The 22,597-nt window shown below is 36.8% G+C and overlaps 1 protein-coding gene across 3 annotated transcripts in view; it reads right to left on the bottom strand.

The window, feature by feature from the left end:
• The window catches only part of CCNT1 (cyclin T1), a 38,315-nt gene that overhangs the window by 13,357 nt on the left and 2,361 nt on the right, over window positions 1–22,597 (bottom strand). For 2 of the 3 annotated variants that reach the window (XM_027106098.1, XM_027106096.1), the window contains exons 2-8: window positions 20,123–20,204; window positions 13,527–13,655; window positions 11,358–11,418; window positions 9,677–9,739; window positions 7,852–7,897; window positions 6,525–6,688; window positions 6,292–6,362 (exon numbers count right to left, since the gene is read on the bottom strand). In XM_027106098.1, coding sequence (XP_026961899.1) covers window positions 6,292–6,362; window positions 6,525–6,688; window positions 7,852–7,897; window positions 9,677–9,739; window positions 11,358–11,418; window positions 13,527–13,655; window positions 20,123–20,204 — 616 coding nt within the window. The remainder of the gene's footprint in view (window positions 1–6,291; window positions 6,363–6,524; window positions 6,689–7,851; window positions 7,898–9,676; window positions 9,740–11,357; window positions 11,419–13,526; window positions 13,656–20,122; window positions 20,205–22,597) is intronic. The other variant, XM_027106097.1, reaches the window with a different exon arrangement.

Here is a 22,597-nt window from a genome sequence, read left to right on the forward strand (position 1 = left end):
ACAACATTGTAAATCAACTACACTTCTATTTTTTTTTTTCTTTTTTTTGCCACACCACACAGCTTGCAGGATCTGTTCCCCGACCAGGGATTGAACCCAGGCCGTGGCAGTGAAAGCGCCAAATCCTAACCACTAGACCACCAGGTAACTCCCCAACTATACTTCAATTAAAAAAAAAACAGATGAATGGGTAAAGAAGATGTGGTATATATACGATGGAATACAACTCAGTCATAAAAAAGAAGGAAATTTTTCCATTTGCAACAACATAGATGAACTTGGAGGGTATTAGGCTAAATACTGTATGTTACCACTTATATGTGGAATTTAAAAAATAAAATTAATGAATATAACAAAATAGATACAGACTCACAGATATAGGCAACAAACTAGTGGTTACCAGTGGGGAGAGGGAAGGGGGAAGGGGCAAGATAAGGGTAGGGGATTAAGAGGTACAAACTACTATGTATAAAATAAATAAGCTACGAGGATATATAGTACAACACAGGGAATATAGCCAATATTTTATAATAAGTATAAATGGAATATAACCTTTAAAAATTGTGAATCATTTTGTTATACACCTGAAATTTATATAATATTGTACATCAACTACACCTCAATTCTTAAAATCATGGTATCAAAAAATAAAAAGACATATCATACTCAAACTTTCAAAAGCCAAAGACAGAATTTTGAAAGCAGCAAGAAGCAAACTGTCACATACAAGGGATCCTCAATAAGATCATGAGATTTCTCAACAGAAACTTTGGAGGCCACAAGACAGTGAGCTGATACATCCCAAGTACTAAAAGAAAAAAACTGTCGGCCAAGCATCCTATATCCAGTAAGAATGTCCTTCAAAAAAGTGAAGGAGAAATTAATTATCTCCAGATAAACAATAGCTGAGGGGGGCTTCCCTGGTGGCGCAGTGGTTGAGAGTCGCCTGCCGATGCAGGGGACGCGGGTTCGTGCCCTGATCCGGGAAGATCCCACATGCCGCGGACCGGCTGGGCCCGTGAGCCATGACCGCTGAGCCTGCGCGTCTGGAGCCTGTGCTCCGCAACGGGAGAGGCCACAACAGTGAGAGGCCTGTGTACCGCAAAAAAAAAAAAAAAGCTGAGGGGATTCGTGACCACTAGACCAGCCATACAAGAAAGGCTCAAGGGAGTCCTCCAAGACAGTAACTTCAAGCCACATGGAGAAATAAAGACCTCAATAAAAGTAAATACATGGGCAATTATAAAAGCTGGTATTGTAACAATGGTTTGTAATTGCACATTTTGCTTTCTACATGATTTAGGAGACTAACACATTCTCAGGGGAAAAAAAAATTAGTGTAAAACCTAGTATTACTATAACTTTGTCTTATAATTCCAAATCTTATTTTTTATATAGTATAAGAGCCTAATGCATCTAAAAGAATTATTAGTTTTCGGGGGGCACACAATTATTTAATTTTGTAACATCAACAACCAAAAGGGATGAGGATGCAGCTATAAAGGAGACAAATTTTGTATGTTAATACAAAAAAATGAATGAAAAAGGAATTTAAAATTTTTCACTATGAAAAATCAACTAAGCACAATAGACAGTATAATGCAGGAAATGAGGGACAAAAAAGCCGTAAGGCATACAGTAGGCATACCTTGGAGATACTGTGGGTTCCGTTGCAGACCGTCTCAGTAAAGCAAATATCACAATAAAGTGAGCCACACAAATGTTTTGGTTTCCCAGTGCATATAAAAATTGTGTTTAGGGCTTCCCTGGTGGCGCAGTGGTTGAGAGTCTGCCTGCCGATGCAGGGGATGCGGGTTTGTGCCCTGGTCCGGGAAGATCCCACATGCCGCGGAGCGGCTGGGCCCATGAGCCACGGCCGCTGAGCCTGCGCGTCTGGAGCCTGTGCTCCGCAACAGGAGAGGCCACAGCAGTGAGAGGCCCATGTACCGCAAAAAAAAAAAAAAAAAAAAAATATTGTGTTTACACTACAGTCTATTAAATGTGCAATAGCATTATGTCTAAAAAAAAATGGACACACCTTAATTTAAAATACCTTATTGCTAAAAAATGCTAACCATCATTTGAGCCTTCAGTGAGCTGTAGTAGTAATACTAAAGATTACTGATCACATATCACCATAACAGATATAATGATAATGAAAAAGTTCAGCATACTGCCATAATTACCAATGTGTAACAGAGACACGAAGTAAGCAAATACTGTTGGGAAAATGGCGTCAACAGACTTGCTTGACGCAGGGCTGCCACAAACCTTCAATATAAAAAATGCAATATCCGCAAAGTTTAATAAAACAAGGTATGCCTGTCTAAAAATCAAATAGCATTAAGTGACAGAAGTAAATCTCTCCTTATATGTAATTACTTTAAGTGTAAATGGATTAAACTCTTAAGGAAAAGACAGAGATTTGTAGAATGGATAAAAACATATGATCCAACTATATGCTATCTACAAGAGGCTGAGATCCAAAGACCCAAATGGGCTGAAAGGGAAAGGATGGAAAAAGGTATACAATGCAAACGGTAACCAAAAGAGAGCATGCATGGCTATACTAATAGCAGACAAAACAGACTTGAAATAAAAAAAGATTTCAAGAGACAAAAAAGAGCATTATATATTTTAAAAGGCTAGCTACAGAAATTAGACATAGCAATTATAAACATTTACACACCTAATGACAGGCCATCAAAATATATGAGGCCAAAACCTAACAGAATTAAAGAGAAATAGACAGCTTTACAGTAATAGTTGGAGACTTCAATACCCCACTCACAATAATAGATCAAGCAGAAGATAAAGAAGTAGGACTTAATAAACTAACTAGATCTACAGACATACACAGAACACTCTCCCCAAAAACAGCAGCACATACATTCTTCAAGTGCATATGGGACATTATCCAGGACAGACCATATGTTAGGCTGCAAACTTAGTCAATAGATTTTAAAAGATACATATCATACCATGTATTTTTTCTGACCACAACAAGATAAAGTTAGAAATCAGTATCAGAAAGAAACATCGGGGAAAAAAAAAAATCACAAAATTGTAGAAATTAAACCAATGGATCAAAGAAATCAAAAGGGAAATTAGAAAATACTTAGAGACCAAGAAAAACAAAACACAACATATCAAACTTAAGGTATGCAGCAAAAGTGGTGCTAAGGAAGAAATTTATAGCTATAAACACTACATTAAAAAAACCAGGGACTTCCCTGGCAGTCCAATGGTTAAGACTCTGCACTCCCAATGCAGGAGCTATGAGTTCAGTCCCTGGTTGAGGAACTAAGATCCAGTATGCCACACAGAGTAGCCAAAAAAATAAAAATTTAAAAAGTAAAAAGTACTTAATAAAAAAACAAGAAACTGGGAATTCCCTAGCAGCCCAGTGGTTAGGACTCCGTGCGCTCACTGCCTGGGGGGTCTGGGTTCAATCCCTGGTCAGGGAACTAAAAATCCTACAAGCTGTGCAGTGTGGCCAAAAAAAAAAAAAAAACAACCAAGAAACATCTCAAAATAACAAACTAACTTTATAACTTAAGGAACTAGAAAAAGAACTGAACACAAAGCTAGCAGAAGGAAAGATATAATAAAGATTAAGGCAGAGATAAAATAAACTAGAGAAAAACCAAAACAAAAATTGGTTCCTTGAGAACATCAACAAAATTGACAAATCTTTAGCTAGACAGACTAAGAAAAAAAGAGGGAAGACTCAAACTACTAAAATCAGAAATAAAAGTGGAGACATTGCTACCATTCTAACAGAACAAACTGTATATCAACAAATTGAATAACCCAGACAAAAGGGACAAATTCCTAGAAACACAAAACCTATCAAGACTAAATCATGAAGAAACAGAAAATCTGAATAGACTTACAGCTAGTAATAAAATTGAATCAGGACTTCCCTGGTGGCCCAGTGGTTAAGAATCCGCCTGCCAATGCAGGGGACACGGGTTCGAGCCCTGGTCCGGGAAGATCCCACATGCTGCGGAGCAACTAAGCCCATGTGCCACAACTACTGAGCCTGCACTCTAGAACCTGCGAGCCACAACTACTGAGCCCACAAGCGCCTAGAGCCCATGCTCCGCAACAAGAGAAGCCACTGCAATGAGAAGCCTGCCCACTGCAACAAAGAGTAGCCCCCGCTCCCCGCAACTAGAGAAAGCCTGTGTGCAGCAATGAAGACCCAACACAGCCCAAAATAAATAAATAAAATTGAATTAGTAATCAAAAATCTCCAAAGGAAAAAAAGACTTACTGGTTAATCCTATCAATCATTTAACAAAGTAATGCCACTCCTTTTCAAACTTTCCAAAAATTTGAAGAGGAGGAAACACTTCTCAACTCATTCTATGAGGCAAGCATTACCCTGATACCAAAGCTAGAAGAAAACACTACAAGAAAGGAAAACTACAGGCCAATATCCCTTATAACCACGGATGCAAAAATCATCAACAAAATACTAGCAAGATGAATTTGGTGGCATTTAAAAAAAATTACATATCATGCATGACCAAGTGGAATTTATTCCTGGAATATAAGGAGGGTTCAACATATGGAAATCAACTGATGTAATATGTCACACAAACAGAATGAAGGAAACAAATCACATGATCATCTCAATTTGTGCAGAGAAAGCGTTTGACAAAATTCAACACACTTTCATGATAAAAACACTCAACAAACTAGGAACGTAAAGAGGAAACTACCTCAACATAATAAAAGTCACATATAAAAAACCCACAGTGAACATCATATTCAATGGTGAAAGACTGAAAGTTTTCTTTAAGATCAGGAATAAGGAAAAGATGTTCACTTTCACCACTTCCATTCAACACTGTATTGGAAGTTCTAGCCACAGCAATCAGGCAAGAAAAAGAAACAGCATCAAATTGCAAAAGAAGAAGTAAAATTATCTCTGTTTGCAGATGACATGAACTTATATGTAGATAACTCTAAAGACTCAACCAAAAAGAATTTATTTTTTCTGATTTTATTAGAATTAATAAATGAATTGGACAAAGTAACAGGATACAAAGTCAACAAATAAAATTCAGTTACATTTCTCTACATGAATAAACAATCTAAAAAGGAAATTATGAAAACAATTCCATTTACAACAGCACCAAAAAGAATAAAATACTTGGGAATTAACCAAGGAAGTAAAAGACTTGTACAATGAAAACTGCAAAACACTGCTGAAAAAAATTAAGTAAAACATAACTGGAAACTCACCTATGTTCTGGATCCAAACATTAATTCAAACATTAATACTGTTAAAATGTGGGGGGACTTCCCTGGTGGTCCAGTGGTTAAGACTCCACACTCCCAATGCAGGGGGCCCGGGTTCGATCCCTGGTCAGGGAACTAGATCCCGCATGCATGCCACAACTAAGAGTCTGCATGCTGCAACTAAGAGTCCACATGCTGCAACTAAGAAGCCTACATGCCGCAACAAAGATCCCGTGTGCTGCAACTAAGACCCTGCACAACCAAAATAAATTTAAAAAAAGAAAAAATCCTAGAATTCATATGGAATCTCAAAGGACCCTGAATAGTCAAAACAATCTTGAAAATGAAGAACAAAACAGAAAGACTCACACTTCCTGATTCCAAAACTTACTACAAAGCCACAGTAATCAAAACAGTGGGGTACTGACATACAGACATATAGATGAATGGAACAGAATAGAAAGCCCAGAAATAAACCTTCACATACATGGTCAAATGATTTTTGACAAGGGTGCCAAGACCATTCAATGGGGAAAGGACAGTCTTCTCAACAAATGGTGCTAATTCCACTACTCATAAATAAGACTTTGAAAAATATCCGAAATACAACTTTAGACTGCAATCTATATAAAAACAAAATTCTAAAATCCATTTAAAAGCAGGTAATGTCAAAGACAAAATTATAATACCAGTTCTAATCTCCTAACTCTGAATCTTTCCTATACCAGAAGCCAACATTCTGTGACTCAGAAAAGCCAAATTTTTCCCCTTAACACTCTCCACACAAGAAAATAACCAATGTTGCTGACCAAATGACTAAATCACAAGAGTTGCAAAACACCAAATAAATCTCACTGTCGCCTACAGCAATGGATTTCTGGGCCAGAAGCCAAGCTATGAAGTTGAAATTATGACTATTGCATAACTACAAAAAGGGAAATTCCAAACCGAGGGTACATATCCATATCTGGTATTTTCACTGGTTTGGTCAAAAGAAGAAAATGGTTTGTTCCACAAACTGACAGCAATAATTCTTACCCTCCAATTCCGAATTCGTTTGAGCCTGTTGGGGGTTTTCTCCAGAATCTGTAGAAATTCATGTGTCAGTTCTACAAATGAAATTAGAACATTTAAGAAAAACTCAGAGGCAGAAGTAATGAAATAAGAATAACCTCAACTAACTATATTCATCTGAAATCAAGTCACCTTTGGCCAGATATGTGACAGATCAAGAGCAAGTGCTATTCAAGGTCCCTTACTCTAAAACTTACCATCTAAAAGTTCCAAGGTCACAGTGGCGTCAACATACTCCCACCAGTGCTTCCCATCAGTTGAGACTGGGATCTCCCAGTTGGACCACTTGCAAGCCAGATGAATGCAGACACAGGCCACCACAGGAGGTGTGTACTGCAGGCTAAATGTGGTCAAATGCAGGCTGACATCAGAGGGAAGGAAACAAGAGAGTGTCATGAGCTCTCAATTCTGAACCCAAAGTCAAAACTCTCCATTACTTTAAAAAAAAAGTTAAAAAAAAAAAAGTTAAAAAAATAAAAAACCCACTGGAGAGCAAGAAGGGCAAGAAATATCCAGTGCTCTGACCCAGCACCCAACATGATTTTTTCCATTAACCCACTGGCTCAGGTAACAACTTTTCTAATTTTTCTGACTACACATCATTTAATCCACACACTAATGAAGGACTGGAAAAAATAAAAACAAAAATAAAAGACTGAGCATTCAGTTTTTTAAAATAAGGATTAATTATCCTGAGAATAAGCTCAGAACTTAAGGAAAATTATAAGATTTTTGATATGTATAATCCCTAAGTCAAATACCTAAGGAAATATTCTAAAAATTATCTTGTCTCATGCCAATCATAGGTCTGGTCTCTTTAAAATAATGAACAGACAATCATTCTCTCAAGTGTCAATATACTTGACAGTTTACTTTTAAAATTTTTCCCACCAGGCTATAAAAATGAACTTCTTAGCCCTGACAGTCATTAGGAGTATCTTTGGTTTCCATGAACAACCAGTAGACTGGAGATGAGAATAAGCAAGTCATTTGGTAATACAAGTTATGTATTAATTTTTTTCTTTAAAAAAGGAAGGAGAAAGAAAAAGTATCACAACTCTTTACACATATACATGCCCATTTATCTGGGCGTGGGTGAAGAAAAACAGAGTCTTTTAAAATATAGTAACAGCAGAATCCTCCAAATTAGATTTTAGTCACTGTCAATGAACCCCAAGTTTAAACAAACTTTCAGAATTATGCTCTTGGATATGTTAAAGCAAAGTAACAAATGCAGAATTAAGTAGGCTATCAAACGATCAGCAATAAATAAATATATCACTTTAACAAATTAAAAGAGCAGCATGGAAATTTTAAGGTACACATGAAAACTGCAGAAAAATCAACCTTTACCATAGAATTGTCTATAACACATTGTATCAGAGATCCTTGCCTAGATCTTTGGCTTCTAGTTTACTAAGTGCAAGACCTGTCATCTTTCCATATACTCATCAAAAAGTGACAATTCTAATGCAAGTAAAGTACTATCCCAAAAACAGAAGAGAAAAATACTAAAATATAAACCTGTTGGTTGCCATGAAGTAAGAAGTCTGTGCTAAGTCCTTGCTTGCTAAAAAAAAGAAAGGGAGGAGGGGGAGAAGGTTATTAGTTCCATTCATTCTAAACAAGTATTTAGTAAGCATGTAATATTTGCAAGGCAGAGAATATAGTGGTAAATGAGGCAGGCGTGGTCCCTGACCACCTGATGTTTACATTCTACTGTCAAAGAAAACAGTTTGAGTGATTTTTAATTATAATATTAATAATTATGCTGCTTCCCGACTTAGGGACCTAAGCTTTATTCTGCACACCAGGTATAAGGGGTACATGTTTAAAATGCAATTCCTGGGCATCCTCCCTAGAGTTTGACTCAACACATTTGGAGAAGAATGTAACAAACATTTTTACTTGTTAGTAACTCAGAGATCCTGATACAAGGGTTCACTGAGAAATTCTAAGCTAGGGGATGAACTAATTTGGAGGCAAGATCAGAATCCAGAAGACCTTGCTATATCTGGAAAAAATTAGCAAATAACATAAATTATTCATATATATTACAATTTTTAAAATTCCTCCTTCGGGCTTCCCTGGTGGCGCAGTGGTTAAGAATCGCCTGCCGATGCAGGGGACACGGATTCGAGCCCTGGTCTGGGAAGTTCCCACATGCCGCGGAGCAACTAAGCCCACGCGCCACAGCTACTGAGCCTGTGGTCCAGAGCCCGCGAGCCACAATTCCTGAAGCCCGGCCACCTAGAGCCCGTGCTCTGCAACAAGAGAAGCTACCGCAATGAGAAGCCCACACACCGCAACGAAGAGTAGCCCTCGCTCACCGCAACTAGAGAAAGCCCGCACACAGCAACAAAGACCCAATGCAGCCCAAAAAATAAAATAAATTAAAAATAAATAAATAAACAAATAAAAATTCCTCCTTCAAAAAAAAAATGCTCTGGGTAACAAAGCAAATTTTAACCTTCCTTAGATTAAATATTAGCATTTATCCATCTCTGTTTAGTGTAAACCTTTCAAAATATAAGAACTCAGGGAAAATTGAGTTTTCAGATGAAACACACAAATAAGGCCAATTGTCAATCAGTTAAGTCTACAAAACGAAAAATGGCATTTAAACGCACAATGGTGTCTAGATAGCCTTGATACTACTATTTAAATAAATAAGAGCTAGGTTTTGTGCAATTACAGCTACTAAAGTTAAATCGGAATAAAAACCAAGTCCTGGGCTTCCCTGGTGGCGCAGTGGTTGAGAGTCCGCCTGCCGATGCAGGGGACACGGGTTCGTGCCCCGGTCTGGGAAGATCCCACATGCCGCGGACCGGCTGGGCCTGTGAGCCATGGCCGCTGAGACTTCGTGTCCGGAGCCTGTGCTCCACAACGGAAGAGGCCACAATAGTGAGAGGCCCGCGTACCACAAAAAAAAAAAAAAAAAAAAAGTCCTGCCAGGGAATTAACAAAGATGAAAATAAGTTCAAATAAATTCTAGATGACCCTCTGGGTGGCCTTAAGAGTGCCTAGGACAATCAACCCTAGAATCAAATTAACCCCCAAGACATCCTTAAAATTGCTGTTAGATACTTATGATTTGATGACATTTCAAAATCTGCCCCCAGCTTTGACAAACATCCATAAGAAACTAACTCTCTTTATCTGGAGATCACCTAAAAACATTGTAAGAACCCAACAGAAAAACTCCAACCACTCATTTTGATTTAAGCCAGGTAGGTTTTTTAGTTTAAATTTTGGCCAAAGCAGCTGTGTTCTGTATTTGTCCAGAGCAAATCTTAGCCTCTAAATGGTAAAACAATTTAAGACAGCATCTCAAGTTGGGATTCCTTACCTCGAACAAGTTGAGTGCACTTTACCACATGTGTATGTGGGTGATCAATTGTTAGTTCAAAGCCTAAAAAAAAAAAGGTAACTGGTTAAAAAGCTAAAGATACTCAAAATATCTTATATTTCTTTTATCCGAGTCATCATTGAAGGCCTCCCTCATTTTCTGGTCCCAAACCTGCCGTTTAGAGGCTAAGAGAGTCAAAGTATGGAGCACACTCTTCTTTAAGATTATCTTCAAAGGTGCTTATGTTTTGAGCTAGAAGGCACCACTCAGATAATAAAGCTAATGCAGTCTCAAGATCCCTGAGCTACCAAAAACTTCTAAACACAAAACATTTTCTTAGGGACAACAGAATATAATACATGGTTGGAAGAAGCAATTACTCATGTAATAATTATCTTCGAAAGCTTAACCTTGAGAAAACATTTTGAAACCTATTCCTCTCTTACCTCAGTTTTGTCCCTTTTCATCATCTCAATTACTGTAAGTACTGATCATTTTATCTAACTCTAAATGATCTTTACCAAAATTACTTAAGGAAGATCGGTATGTCTACAAAAATTTTCAATGAAGTTTCTCTTTTTGAGTATATAAATTAAATTTTTCAATGAAATTTCTCTTTTCGAGTATGCAAATAAAATTTTCCAGTACAAGTAAGGAAATTCTAGGGAATTCCCTGGCTGTCCAGTGGTTAGGACTTGGCACTTTCTTCTACAGAGGGCCTGGGTTCAATCCCTGGTCGGGGAACCAGAATCCCACAAGTTGCGTGCCGCAGCCAAAAAATTTAAAAAATAAAAATAAAGTCTGAGACAAACTGATTAAAATAAAAAAGAAAGAAAAAAAATTCTATTGAGAAATTTACTTGATGCAAATTATTCTAAAAGTATAATTGATTCTTGCTAATTAGATCTTACTGGTTTCCACATTAAAATATTAATAAAAATTTACTCCACCAGAAAAATATCATTGTCCCCTAAAATATGGTTACCTTGAAGAAAACTAATTTAAAGTAAAAATTTGCAGAAACTAACTTCAGAGACAAACTTTGAAGAATTCACTGTATGTTTTGTACATGCAAAAATACAGCCCTACCAGTAACTTTCCAACATAACTCACGAAATACTCCCCTACCTAAAGAGAAAAATGATAGTCCAAAAGAACTAGAAAATCTTTATTTTCCATATTTGCTAAGCTTTTAAAGGCAGTCTCTTTGATGAAAATAATAGATAATAGCAGAACATCATCAGATCTTTAGCCCATCAACTGCTATAGCTTGAATTCCTCCACCTCCACTCCACTGTTCTGAACACTGATTATCAATTTTAAAAACAAATGCTGTTATCTAAATATAATGACAAGCAGACTATAAAAATCCATGGAAGAAAAAAAAGTTGTTTAGATAGTTTCTGCCATTATTTATCAGAAAGTTAAAAACTGCCAAATCTTAACAAGCAAATCATGAATTCTAGAATATAAAACAAACAAACAAAAAACCCCTGCTAGCTGCTATTTCAAAGGTCAGCCGTGCCTGCATTCTCTCTGTGGTATAAGCCAGGGTTAAATGACCTCTAAAATGTGCAAAAACCTTCCCAAGAAATTCTCTTCCTATTTCCTATTTTGCAAATTTTAAAATCATTACATTATGTACATATTTCTTTAATGTTTTAAAGGAAAATAAACTTACCTAAAGTCTGCAGAATTATGCTTTCTAATATCACCAGATCTTGAACTTGTTGCAGGTAAGCCTGCAGGTGAGAAGACAAATTATTCCCCCAAAAGATACAATATATAATATATAAAGTGTAGGCAAATTCTAACAACCTTCAAGGGAAATCAAAGCCTCAAAAGGCAAGGGTGGGGTTATGAGGGAGAGTAGGAACTGAAATTAACCCTTATTCCTAACAGATTCTCCTTAAAAAAAAAAAAAAAAGTGGTATAGTGAGAGATGTCACTTTATTTATAAATGGCTACAGAAAAAGCACCAGAGATCTAGTTCATTTTCAGACTGACATTTTAGGTTCTAAAGTTCGTATGATGTAGACAGAATCCTACAGGCAATAGGCAATCTCAAACATTTGACTCCTGTTAAACCTTCCTTTTGGAGTAATGCTAGATTTTTAAAATTCATAAATGGGTTCAAAGGAAAAGGGGACAAACAAAAAATTCTTTCAGATTTGTACTGGCCATTACTGTAGCCACTATCCACACATGGCTATCGAGCACTTGAAATGTGTTATGAGTGTAGAATACACACTGAATTGTGAAGACTTAGTTAAGAAATAATAATGTAAACCACTTCATTAATAATGTTTTAAAATTGATTATATGCTGAAATGACTATATTTTGGGGTTAAAGAAAATAATATATAAAATATAACATATTAAAATTAATCTTAATTTTTTTAAGTAAAGATTTTTATATAAAGCTTAATGAAAAGTTTAAAATATTTAATTACATATGTGACTTCCCCTATATTTCTATTGGACAGCACTGGTCTAGAACTCTAGGAGAATGAGATTTGAGCCAGGAGTTAAGAGACTTACGTTGCTGCTAACTTTCCACTGAACTTTATGATCTTGAATAAGTCCAGTAAGGACTTAAACTATGCTAGTTCCCCTTTCCATATAGTGAAGAAAGTATATTCTCCTAGTCACCTCATAAGAGAGACTCAGGTGAGAAGTCATGTAAATATACTTGAAAGAAAAAAAAATAAAGTAGGGATTTTATTTTTTGTTTTATTTTGTTAAAATAAAATTTTATTTGGTCAATTCTATAGACCAGTGGCAGTTAGTAGTCTCTAACGTAAATAAAAGTCCAGACCAACAGCTCTTCAACAAAACTACTGGTGCAGCCCAAAGAGAAAACAAAGTAAGTCAAGACACTACTATGCAAAACACTTAATTTACATAATAAGGGGCTATTATCAAAACAAACCGTCCCCACAACCACTTTGCCCAATATGATCAGAAGAACACACAATTCCACTTAATTTGATAATGGATGACTCATGCACCCACTGTAACAGACAAATAATCTAGTAACAGAAATCCATAATTTTTCTCCAAACTCATCATTCCCCAATCACTGATTTCTAAAGCCAGGAGAGTTTCCCTTCTTTAGAAGGTCAAGGAAGGATGGAAAGGGAAAAACAGCTATATGTATACACATAGGATAAAGGTGTGGAAGAATATATATCTGAACTGTAATCAGCAGTATCCTCCTAGGAGAAGGAGAGGAGATGAGCTTTACCTTTGACTTTAAATGATTCTTTAGTATTTGGGTTCTTTTATAATGAGCATACTTGTAATTTCTTAAAAAGTTAAGCACACATGCACCAGTGACAAGATTCACTTAAAAAAAATTCATTAACAAAAAATCTAAAAGAATTTTCTTCATAGTGATATTATAGTGGTTAAAAGCTGGAAATTATCTTAAGAGAAAATGGTTAAAATATATGTATGTATATGACAAAATACGATATCAATATTTAAAGGAAGCAGAGAATTGATGGGAAAATATTTGGTATACGGTAAGTGAAAAAAGCAGGTATAAAATATATACATGTGTAGCTACTCATAGAAAAGAAGCTGGAAATACTGGTTCATTTATATATCTGTGGTACAAATTACATCTAGGTAATATATTTTCTTCTTTTTCTGCATTTTCCAATTTTACCAGAATGAATACAATTAACTTTTGCCATAAATTTCTGTGATGTTTTTGTTAAGGAAAAAACAAACACTAAAAGTTCCTTTAACAGCCCCAATTCAGACTTCAGTAAATCAAAGTTAAAAAACTAAGTTATGATCAAAATAAATTAAGAAAAACAGATGTGTGTAATTAATCCCCTACCTCACTCCTAGTATCAGGAAGTGATTCCTGTGGATGGAGACAAGCATGTGCTACCTTGATGACGTGTTCCAATTTTTTGGGCTGCTCCTCTACTTTGGCTGCTAAAAATAAGGCTGCTGGAGCCACAGACTGGATGAAGAGAAAATAAATCACATTTATTATTTGTTTATTTCTAGAGTAAGGTAGATCTAAAAAAGAACTAAGTCTTAAACCAACTTCTTTGCTTACCTCAACTTCGTCACCTCTTGTTTATGCTTTCTCCTCCTCTACTTAAATATCTTCTCCTCTCCTATCCATTAACCACGTCCACTTCTGAAAACCAATCCTTCAACAAACTCTCATTAAAAGCTACCTATTCAAGAAACCACTAGATGTAAATAGACAGCTTTCTATTTAAAATGAGATTATTAAGTTTTATCAAAGCACTCTATATACTTTTTTTAAAGGAGTAAACTGAAATGTCCAGAATCAGCAAATCCATGGAGACAGAAGTAGATTAGTGGTTGCCGGGGGCTGGGAGAAGAGAGGAATGGGAGCGACTGCTAAAGCATGAGGGGTTTCTTTCTGGGGTGATGTAAATGCTCTGAAATTAGATCATGGTGATGGTTGCCCAACTCTGAATATACTAAGAACCAGTGAATTGTACACCCAAAGGAGGAAATTTATTGTATGCGAATTACCTCAATTATACTTACATATGGAGAGGAGCACAAATCTTTAAAAAAGAATTCAAAGTATAGTATTATATTCAACAGCTTATAAGTAGAAGGTACTTAGAGGGGGAAAAAAAAAGTCAAGCCAGGGAATTCCCTGGCGGTCCAGTGGTTAGGACTTGGCACTCTCACTGCCAGGACCGGGGTTCCATCCCTGGTTGGGGAACTAAGATACTGTAAGCCTCGAAGCACAACCAAAATAAAAAAGTCAAGCCAATCCACAAGCAGACAGAAAACTCAGACACTAAACAAGAAATTAGAGCAATAGGACATAAACATAGCCTGGTGATCTGGGAAACCTCAGGGAGCACAACGTCTCTAGAACCTTAAGAATATTTCAGTGAATCAAAGATGGCAATGGCATGAACTACAATTCATCAGGAGTTAAAGAAAGCAATAAATAATTTTATAAAAGTGAAATATCTATTTACTGAGTAGAACTGACATGCATTCTAACACTTATTTGTATCCCTGCAGTTATCTGTTATACTTTGCTAGAATAGATTTTTCTCCACAAATTCAATTCAGAATAACAATTCTCTTCCTTCATATTTGTTGCAGTTATATATGGAGCTTGCTACATATATTCTACTAGACCTTAGGATAAACAAAGAAAAACCAGAGGAAAATGGGCACAAACAAATGTGTGAGAAATCGGGGCATAAAGCACATTCTGAACACTAAACTGAGTAGTTGAGTTAAAAGATATAAATAAAGTGATGTGGGACACAAAAGATTTTTAAGAAGAGAGTGACACTACAGATTTTAGATAAAAAAATGCAGAGTTTAAGAAATATTTGGAAAGGTTAATCCAGTGGTAGGTGGTACTAAAAGGAAAGGATAGATACATTAAAAGTTAATTTTATTAAAGAGAAAATTTTAATAATACAGGCAGGGACTTCCCTGGTGGCACAGTAGTTAAGACTCCGTGCTCCCAATGCAATGGGCCCAGGTTCGATCCCTTGTCGGGGAACTAGAGCCCACATGCATGCCCCAACTAAGGAGGCTGCCTGCCACAACTGAGTAAGACCCGGCACAATCAAATAAATGAATAAAATAAACAAATAAATATTAAAACAACAATAATGATAACACAGGCATTAGGAAATAAAGTTTAGAGTAGGCACTAGCAGTAGAAATAAAGTAAAAAAGAAACCCAGCTTTCACCTTGGAAAACAAATAGGTTTTCAGTAAATATATGTATTTGCATACAGAGAAAAAAATTCTAATGGAATATACACCAAAACGTTAACAGGATTATCTCTGAACACCGAGTTATAGGGAAACCATCACTTTCTCCTTTAATCTGTCCTCTTTCAATTTTTTTTTTTTTTGGCTGCATTGGGTCTTTGTGGCTGCACATGGGCTTTTTTCTCTAGTTGTGGTGAGCAAGGGCTACTCTTCGTTGCGGTGCACAGGCTTCTCATTGCGCTGGCTTCTCTTGTTGTGGAGCATGGGCTCTAGGCGCACGGGCTTCAGTAGTTGTGGTGCATGGGCTCAGTAGTTGTGGCACACGGGCCAGTAGTTGTGGCTCGTGGGCTTTAGAACGCAGGCTCACTAGTTGTGGCGCACAGGCTTAGTTGCTCCGTGGCAATGTGGGATCTTCCAGGCCAGGGATCGAACCCACATCCCCTGCATTGGAAGGTGGATTCTAAACCACTGCACCACCAGGGAAGTCCCTGTCCTCTTTTAACTTTATGATGACAATATATATTTACAGGGGAAGAAAAAATGGTACCACTATAAAAATTAACGGGACTTTATAACTGACTGGACACAGGGGAAAAGGAAAAGGACAACTCAGAGACAACACTTAAGATTTTAAGCCTACAACTTTGCTTTCAAGAGGCTAAAAATATATTTGAAAGAATCTAACGAAAATACGACATACAAACAATGGCTTACAAGGCAAGATAATATCTGTTAAGTGAAAGACCACAAGAGATAAATTTCAACCTCCTTTTTGTCCAATCAACCATGTAAATACTCATAGCTCCTCATGGAATCATATACCAAGCTAGCTTATCAAACTATTTTCCCATCAAAGGCAGTTTCCCAGAGGAATTCCAGGTAGGAGTATAAGATTTTCTCCATTTTAAAAGAACAATAATAATGCTAGCTAATACTTATTTGTTTGCTATATGCAGACACTTTGTAAATTAATTCACCTATATCCTACTAACTACTCTATGAGGTAGGCACTATTATTGACCCCAAAGAGATGAGAAAACTGAGGCGTATGGTAACTTGCTCAAAGGCATATAGCTGGTAGGCAGTGCAGCAAGGATCCGCATCCAGACAAGTCTGACTCCAGAGCCCATCCTCTTAACCACTAAACTTGACCTTTTAAGAGTCAGCTAATGAGAATAATATACACCCAAATTTGTCAGCTATTAAAAGACAACACCTGTATATCAAATATTATAAAATACAGAATAAATACACACACACCAAGTTGCTCACCACTACTTTTACATTCCCCCACTTGAAAACTTTTAGGACAGTACATACAGAAATTCAATTAATGAGGTTGAATTTCTTCTCAAAAAGAGAGTAAATGCAATGCCAGGATTTAAGTGAGAATAAACCAGTCATTTAATCATGTCTGCTAAGAAATAAAGTTTATTTCAATCAAAAGACAGCTTCTCTACCTTCCAAGGTATTGGAAATATACTACATCTTGTTCTGAGTGATGGTTATGTATATATAATGCAAAAAGTAATCATGCTGCACACCTCAGACTTTTGTGCTTTACTTTATGTTATACCTCAACAAAAATTTAAAAATTTTTTTAAAAAGGCAAGAACTCTAGGCTTGAAAACACTATAAACGAAGAGTTACAACAAAACGAAAAAAGTATTCACAGCACATGACATACGGCTCTGATATATAAAGAGCTCATTTAAATGAGAAAATCAAAAAAAAATAAAACAGGGGCAAAAAGAAACAACAGATAATTCTTCAATTTCACAAGAACAATGACCAATAGGCATCAGAAGTTCAACTTCACTAATTGAAGAAATGTAAATTAAGAAAATAACTTAGGGCTTCCACTATCTTGCTCACCACTCTAGCCCTAGTGCTTGACAAGTAGTTAGAACTTAATATTTCTTGAAATAATGAGTATTTGTTGTTAGTGAGGATGCAGAGGAAAGAACCCTCCCCCACAGTGCTAGAAACAATGTATGTTGACATAATCTTTCAGTAGAGCAAACTGACACAAAAAAGCTTTTAAATGCATACCCTTGGACACAGCAATTCCACCTATAGGAATTTATAAAATAGTCATATAAATGCATGATATATGTACCAGACTAACTTATGTAACATTATTTATAATACAATAAACTATAAACAACCCCAATATCCACCAATAGAGAGCTGGTAAAATAAATTATAGTAACTACTCAAATAAATACTATGTGGCCACTTAAAATGAGAAACCAATAAGAAAATGTCCAATACATACATACTGTTAAGCAATAAAGGCAATTGTGTAAGAGTGGTACAGTAAGAAGTGATTTTTATAGAAATACATAAATGCTGGTACTATATGCACAGAACAATGTCTGAGACACTATTACCAAAATGTTTATCAAAGGTTACTACTTCTGGAGGATGGGATTACAGAAGAGCTTTCACTTTCTGCCTTACACATTTCTGTACTGTTTTAATTTTTACCATGAGCACCTACTACCTTTGTAATAAGAAAAAATAACAAGAAAAATGTATGAGCACTTCACACTACATACTACATTTCAATGCCACAACAATGTATTAAGTCCCCTCAAATTTGAATTTGGACTCATTACAGCTAAACTCTTAGAATTAACATACTAAAGGAGTGATATTTTTCATCTGTTAATTCCAGAATGTGCCTAAAATCAATTCTCTAAAGAGGACCAATAACCTCAAACTGAAAGAATCACTGGGGCTTCCCTGGTGGCGCAGTGGTTTAGAGTCTGCCTGCCGATGCAGGGGACGCAGGTTCGTGCCCCGGTCCGAGAAGATCCCACATGCTGCGGAGCGTCTGGGCCCATGAGCCATGGCCGCTGAGCCTGCGCGTCCAGAGCCTGTGCTCCGCAACGGGAGAGGCCACAACAGTGAGAGGCCCGCGTACCGCAGGAAAAAAAAAAAAAAACATTGCATTTTGGAAAAGGTCATAAACTCCAGAAGAATCTCTGTATATTGGATAATTACCAGATCATTCATTCATTCAACAAGTTTACTGAAAGTGCTTTAGAGGATACACAGAAAAGTGAGTCTCTGTCCTTGCTAAGATAAATGCATAGAAAATAAAACAAGATATAATTTAAAAGGTAAAAATAGGGGAAATATACATACACACACACATACATATGCATAGAGTGGACAAATTGATTTGAGATGTAGTTCACCCTGGATTTCAAACCTTTACCATAATAAAAGAAATGTAGAAAACTTTCATAATGGGCAAGACAACTATGGACTTCCTCTTCAAATTCCATTCTTTATCCACTACTTTCTATTCTAGAGCTATCAGACAGCCTCATTAAATGCTTCTCTCTCTCTTATTAAGAGTGTGTTCCTTGCAATCAGAGGAGGTAGGGAGGTTAAGGGTAGGAGACAGCCCAACTGATTGAATAATCAGCAAAAATTGGGAATAGTTAATCCACACTCTAAAGGGTTTCCTGTTCAATTATTCCCAATACTGAGTCCACCAATATCTTACAAGAGCAATATCTAACTTTCCAGTTTCTCTTCCTATGGCATAAAAATTCAAAACCTATCATCCTGGGACTTCCCTGGTGGCACAGTGGTTAAGAATCTGCCTGCCAATGCAGGGGTCATGGGCTTGAGCCCTGGTCCGGGAAGATCCCACATGCCGTGGAGCAACTAAGCCCGTGCACAACTACTGAGCCTGTGCTCTAGAGCCCACGAGCCACAACTACTGAAGCCCGGGCACCTAGAGCCCGTGCTCCACAACAAGAGAAGCCATTGCAACGAGAAGCCCACACACCGTAACGAAGAGTAGCCCCCGCTCGCCACAACTAGAGAAAGCCTGAGCGCAGCAATGAAGACCCAATGCAGCCAAAAATAAATAAATTTATTTAAAAAAAAAAAAAAACTATCATCCTAAGGAAAAGTCTGAAACACCTTTTCTCAAAACGTAACCTTTTCTTAAAAAAATAATGAAATATTTGACTCACAAATCCATATGAAGTGTTCAAGTTTAGCCCTATTACCTTGTGATTTTATTAAACAAATATAAGCTTACCTGCAACTGGGATATCACTATGCACTCGCTTCCAAGTCATTTACAATAATGTTAAATAGGACCATTTCAGGTAGCAAAACTGAAAATAGCACTATTTACAATTCTGTCCAGAAAAAAAAAAATCCCTTTATTACTATTATTTTCTTTTTTCTGTCTTAAAAGTCATCCCCCAGTTATCACATAACACACCTTCCCCTTCCAACTGGTCATTGATGGGAATTTTATCAAAGGTTTTTAGAAAATGTAAATGACTTAACATTCACTTGTTTTCCTGTGCCCATATTATTATTAAACATTTCAAAAATCACACTTAAATTAAGTGTAATGCTACCCCCCTTTAAGGCTACTCTCCCAATCCAAAAACGTTAAGTTTAAATGTTCAATAATCTATTTTATTAGAGAATCCACCTACTCTAAGGATGCACTAAAGCTAAACAACTAGCTAGACACTTCACAGGAAAACTAGAAGGCTGGATTCAGAACAGCAGTGTGACACATAATGAAAGTGATCAATCATAAACTCTAAACTTCAAATCCCAGTTCAGCAGCAAAGATCAACCATAAAAGAAATATGAAGTTGAGATTAATCACAAAAGGATTACACCATATATAAAAATTATACTTACATTTCGATGGAACTGTGTAAAGGACTGAATCATGTAGAATCGATGCATGTACACTATAGCAGTGTTGATGGTCAATTGTGAGCTAAAATGTTCAAGTTAAGGTCCCAAAACAGACGGGCAGTACAATTCCCAAAAATACAACCTCTATATCCTCCCAGAAGGACCATGCAGCCAAGCACAGTGGATGCCCCTAAATGAAAATCATACTTACCTCTCAGGGGTGTGGAGAAAGGGACACCTCCTACACTCTTAGTGGAAATGCAAATTGATGCAGCCGCTATGAAAAATAGTATGGAGGTTCCTTAAAAAACTAAAAATAGGGACTTCCCTGGTGGAGCAGTGGTTAAGAATCCGCCTCCCAATGCAGAGGACACTGGTTTGAGCCCTGGTCCAGGAAGATTCCCACATGCCGTGAAGCAATTAAGCCCGTGTGCCACAACTACTGAGCCTGCGCTCTAGAGCCCATGAGACACAGCTACTGGGCCCATGCACCACAACTACTGAAGCCCGTGCACCTAGAGCCCGTGCTCCGCAACAAGAGAAGCCAGCGCAATGAGAAGCCTGCACACCTCAACGAAGAATAGCCCCCACTCGCCGCAACAAGGGAAAGCCCGCACGCAGCAACGAAGACCCAACACAGCCAAAAATAAATAAATAAAATAAATAAATTTAAAAAAAAAAAAGAAAGAAAAGGTGCATGCACCCCAATGCTCATAGCAGCACTATTTACAATAGCCAAGGCATGGAAACAACCTAAATGTCCATAAACAGATGAATGGATAAAGACGATGTAGTGTATATATACAGAATGGAATACTACTCAGCCATAAAAAAAGAATGAAATAATGCCATTTGCAGCAACATGGATGGACCTAGAGATTATCATACTAAGTCAGTCAGAAAGAGAATGACAAATACCATATGATATCACTTAAATGTGGAATCTAAAATATGACACAAATGAACTCATTTATGAAACAGAAACAAACTCACAGACCCAAAAATCAAACTTATGGTTACCAAAGGGGGAAAAGGGATAAATTAGGAGTTTGGGATTAGCAGATACAAATGACTATATATATAATAAACAACAAGGTCCTACTGTATAGCACAGGGAACTATATTCAATATCCTGTAATAAACCATAATGGAAAAGAATATGAAAAAGAATATGTAGGGAATTCCCTGGCAGTCCAGTGGTTAGGACTCAGTGCTTTCACTGCCGTGGGCCTGGGTTCAATCACCGGTCGGGGAACTAAGTGCCCACAAGCTGTGTGGTGTGGCAAAAAAAAAAAAAAAAGACTATGTATATATATGTATAACTGAATCACTTTGCTGTACACCTGAAACTAACATAACGTTGTACATCTATACTTCAACTTTAAAAAAAAAAAAGAAAATCATACTTTCCTCTAAGAATTAAAAAGCAAATCTGTTCTTTCATCAATTAACTTCCAATTGACACTTAACACACTGTCTTATATGTAACAGATATTCACTATAAAGTTGCTGAATTAATAAACAAGCAAAGCTTCTCAGCATGTGGATCAAGAAGGAATATGAACAAAACTATGTAAGACCTAAACCTGTTACTTGCCTACTGAAAATCCTGCCAAGGTGATATCCTTGCACAGGATATCTCTTCAAATGATTTACAACACTCTCCCTGATCTGCCCCCTAGGTATGTCTCCACTTATCTCCTCACCTTCTAAGCTCCAGCAATTACCTTTTCAGTTCTACTTCTCTCTGGCACTCATAAGGTGATCCCTGGGACCAGAAACACTATGATTTGATATTCATTCAGTGAGTTATTTGATACTCACTAAAAAGAAAAACATTTTTTCTGCTTTTAATTTTTAAAGAGCTCCATTTCCAGTTATTACAAAATATTGGCTACAGTCCCTTGTTGTGCAATAAATCCTTATAGCCTAACTTACAGCCAGTAGTTTGCCCCTCCCTTCTGTCCCCACTGGTAACCACTAGTCTGTTCTCTATATCTGTGAATATGCCTTTTTGTTTTCACTAGTTTGTTGTATTTCTTAGGTTCCACATATAAATGATATCACACGATATTTGTCTTTCTCTGACTACTTCACTTAGTATAATCTCTAGGTCCATCCATGTTGCTGCAAATGGCATTATTTCATTCTTTTTTATGGCTGAGTAGTATTCCATTGTGTATATATACCACATCTTCTTTATCCATTCATCCTTCAATGAACATTCAGGTTGCTTCCATACCTTGGCAATTATAAATAATGCTGCTATGAACACTGGGGTGCATGTATATTTTCAAATATGTGTTTTTGTTTTTTTCAGATATATACCCACGTGTGGAATTGCTGGGTCAAACAGCAGTTCTATTTTTAGCTTTTTGAGAAACCTCCATACTGTTTTCCACAGTGACTGCACCAAGCTACACTCCCACCAACAGTGTACAAGGGTTCCCTTGAAAAGAGAAACTTTTGAATGTC

Source organism: Aethalodelphis obliquidens, unplaced genomic scaffold, assembly GCF_003676395.1.
Source record: "Aethalodelphis obliquidens isolate GAN/ISIS:26980383/991018 unplaced genomic scaffold, ASM367639v1 scaffold8, whole genome shotgun sequence".
Classification (NCBI taxonomy): domain Eukaryota; kingdom Metazoa; phylum Chordata; class Mammalia; order Artiodactyla; family Delphinidae; genus Aethalodelphis; species Aethalodelphis obliquidens.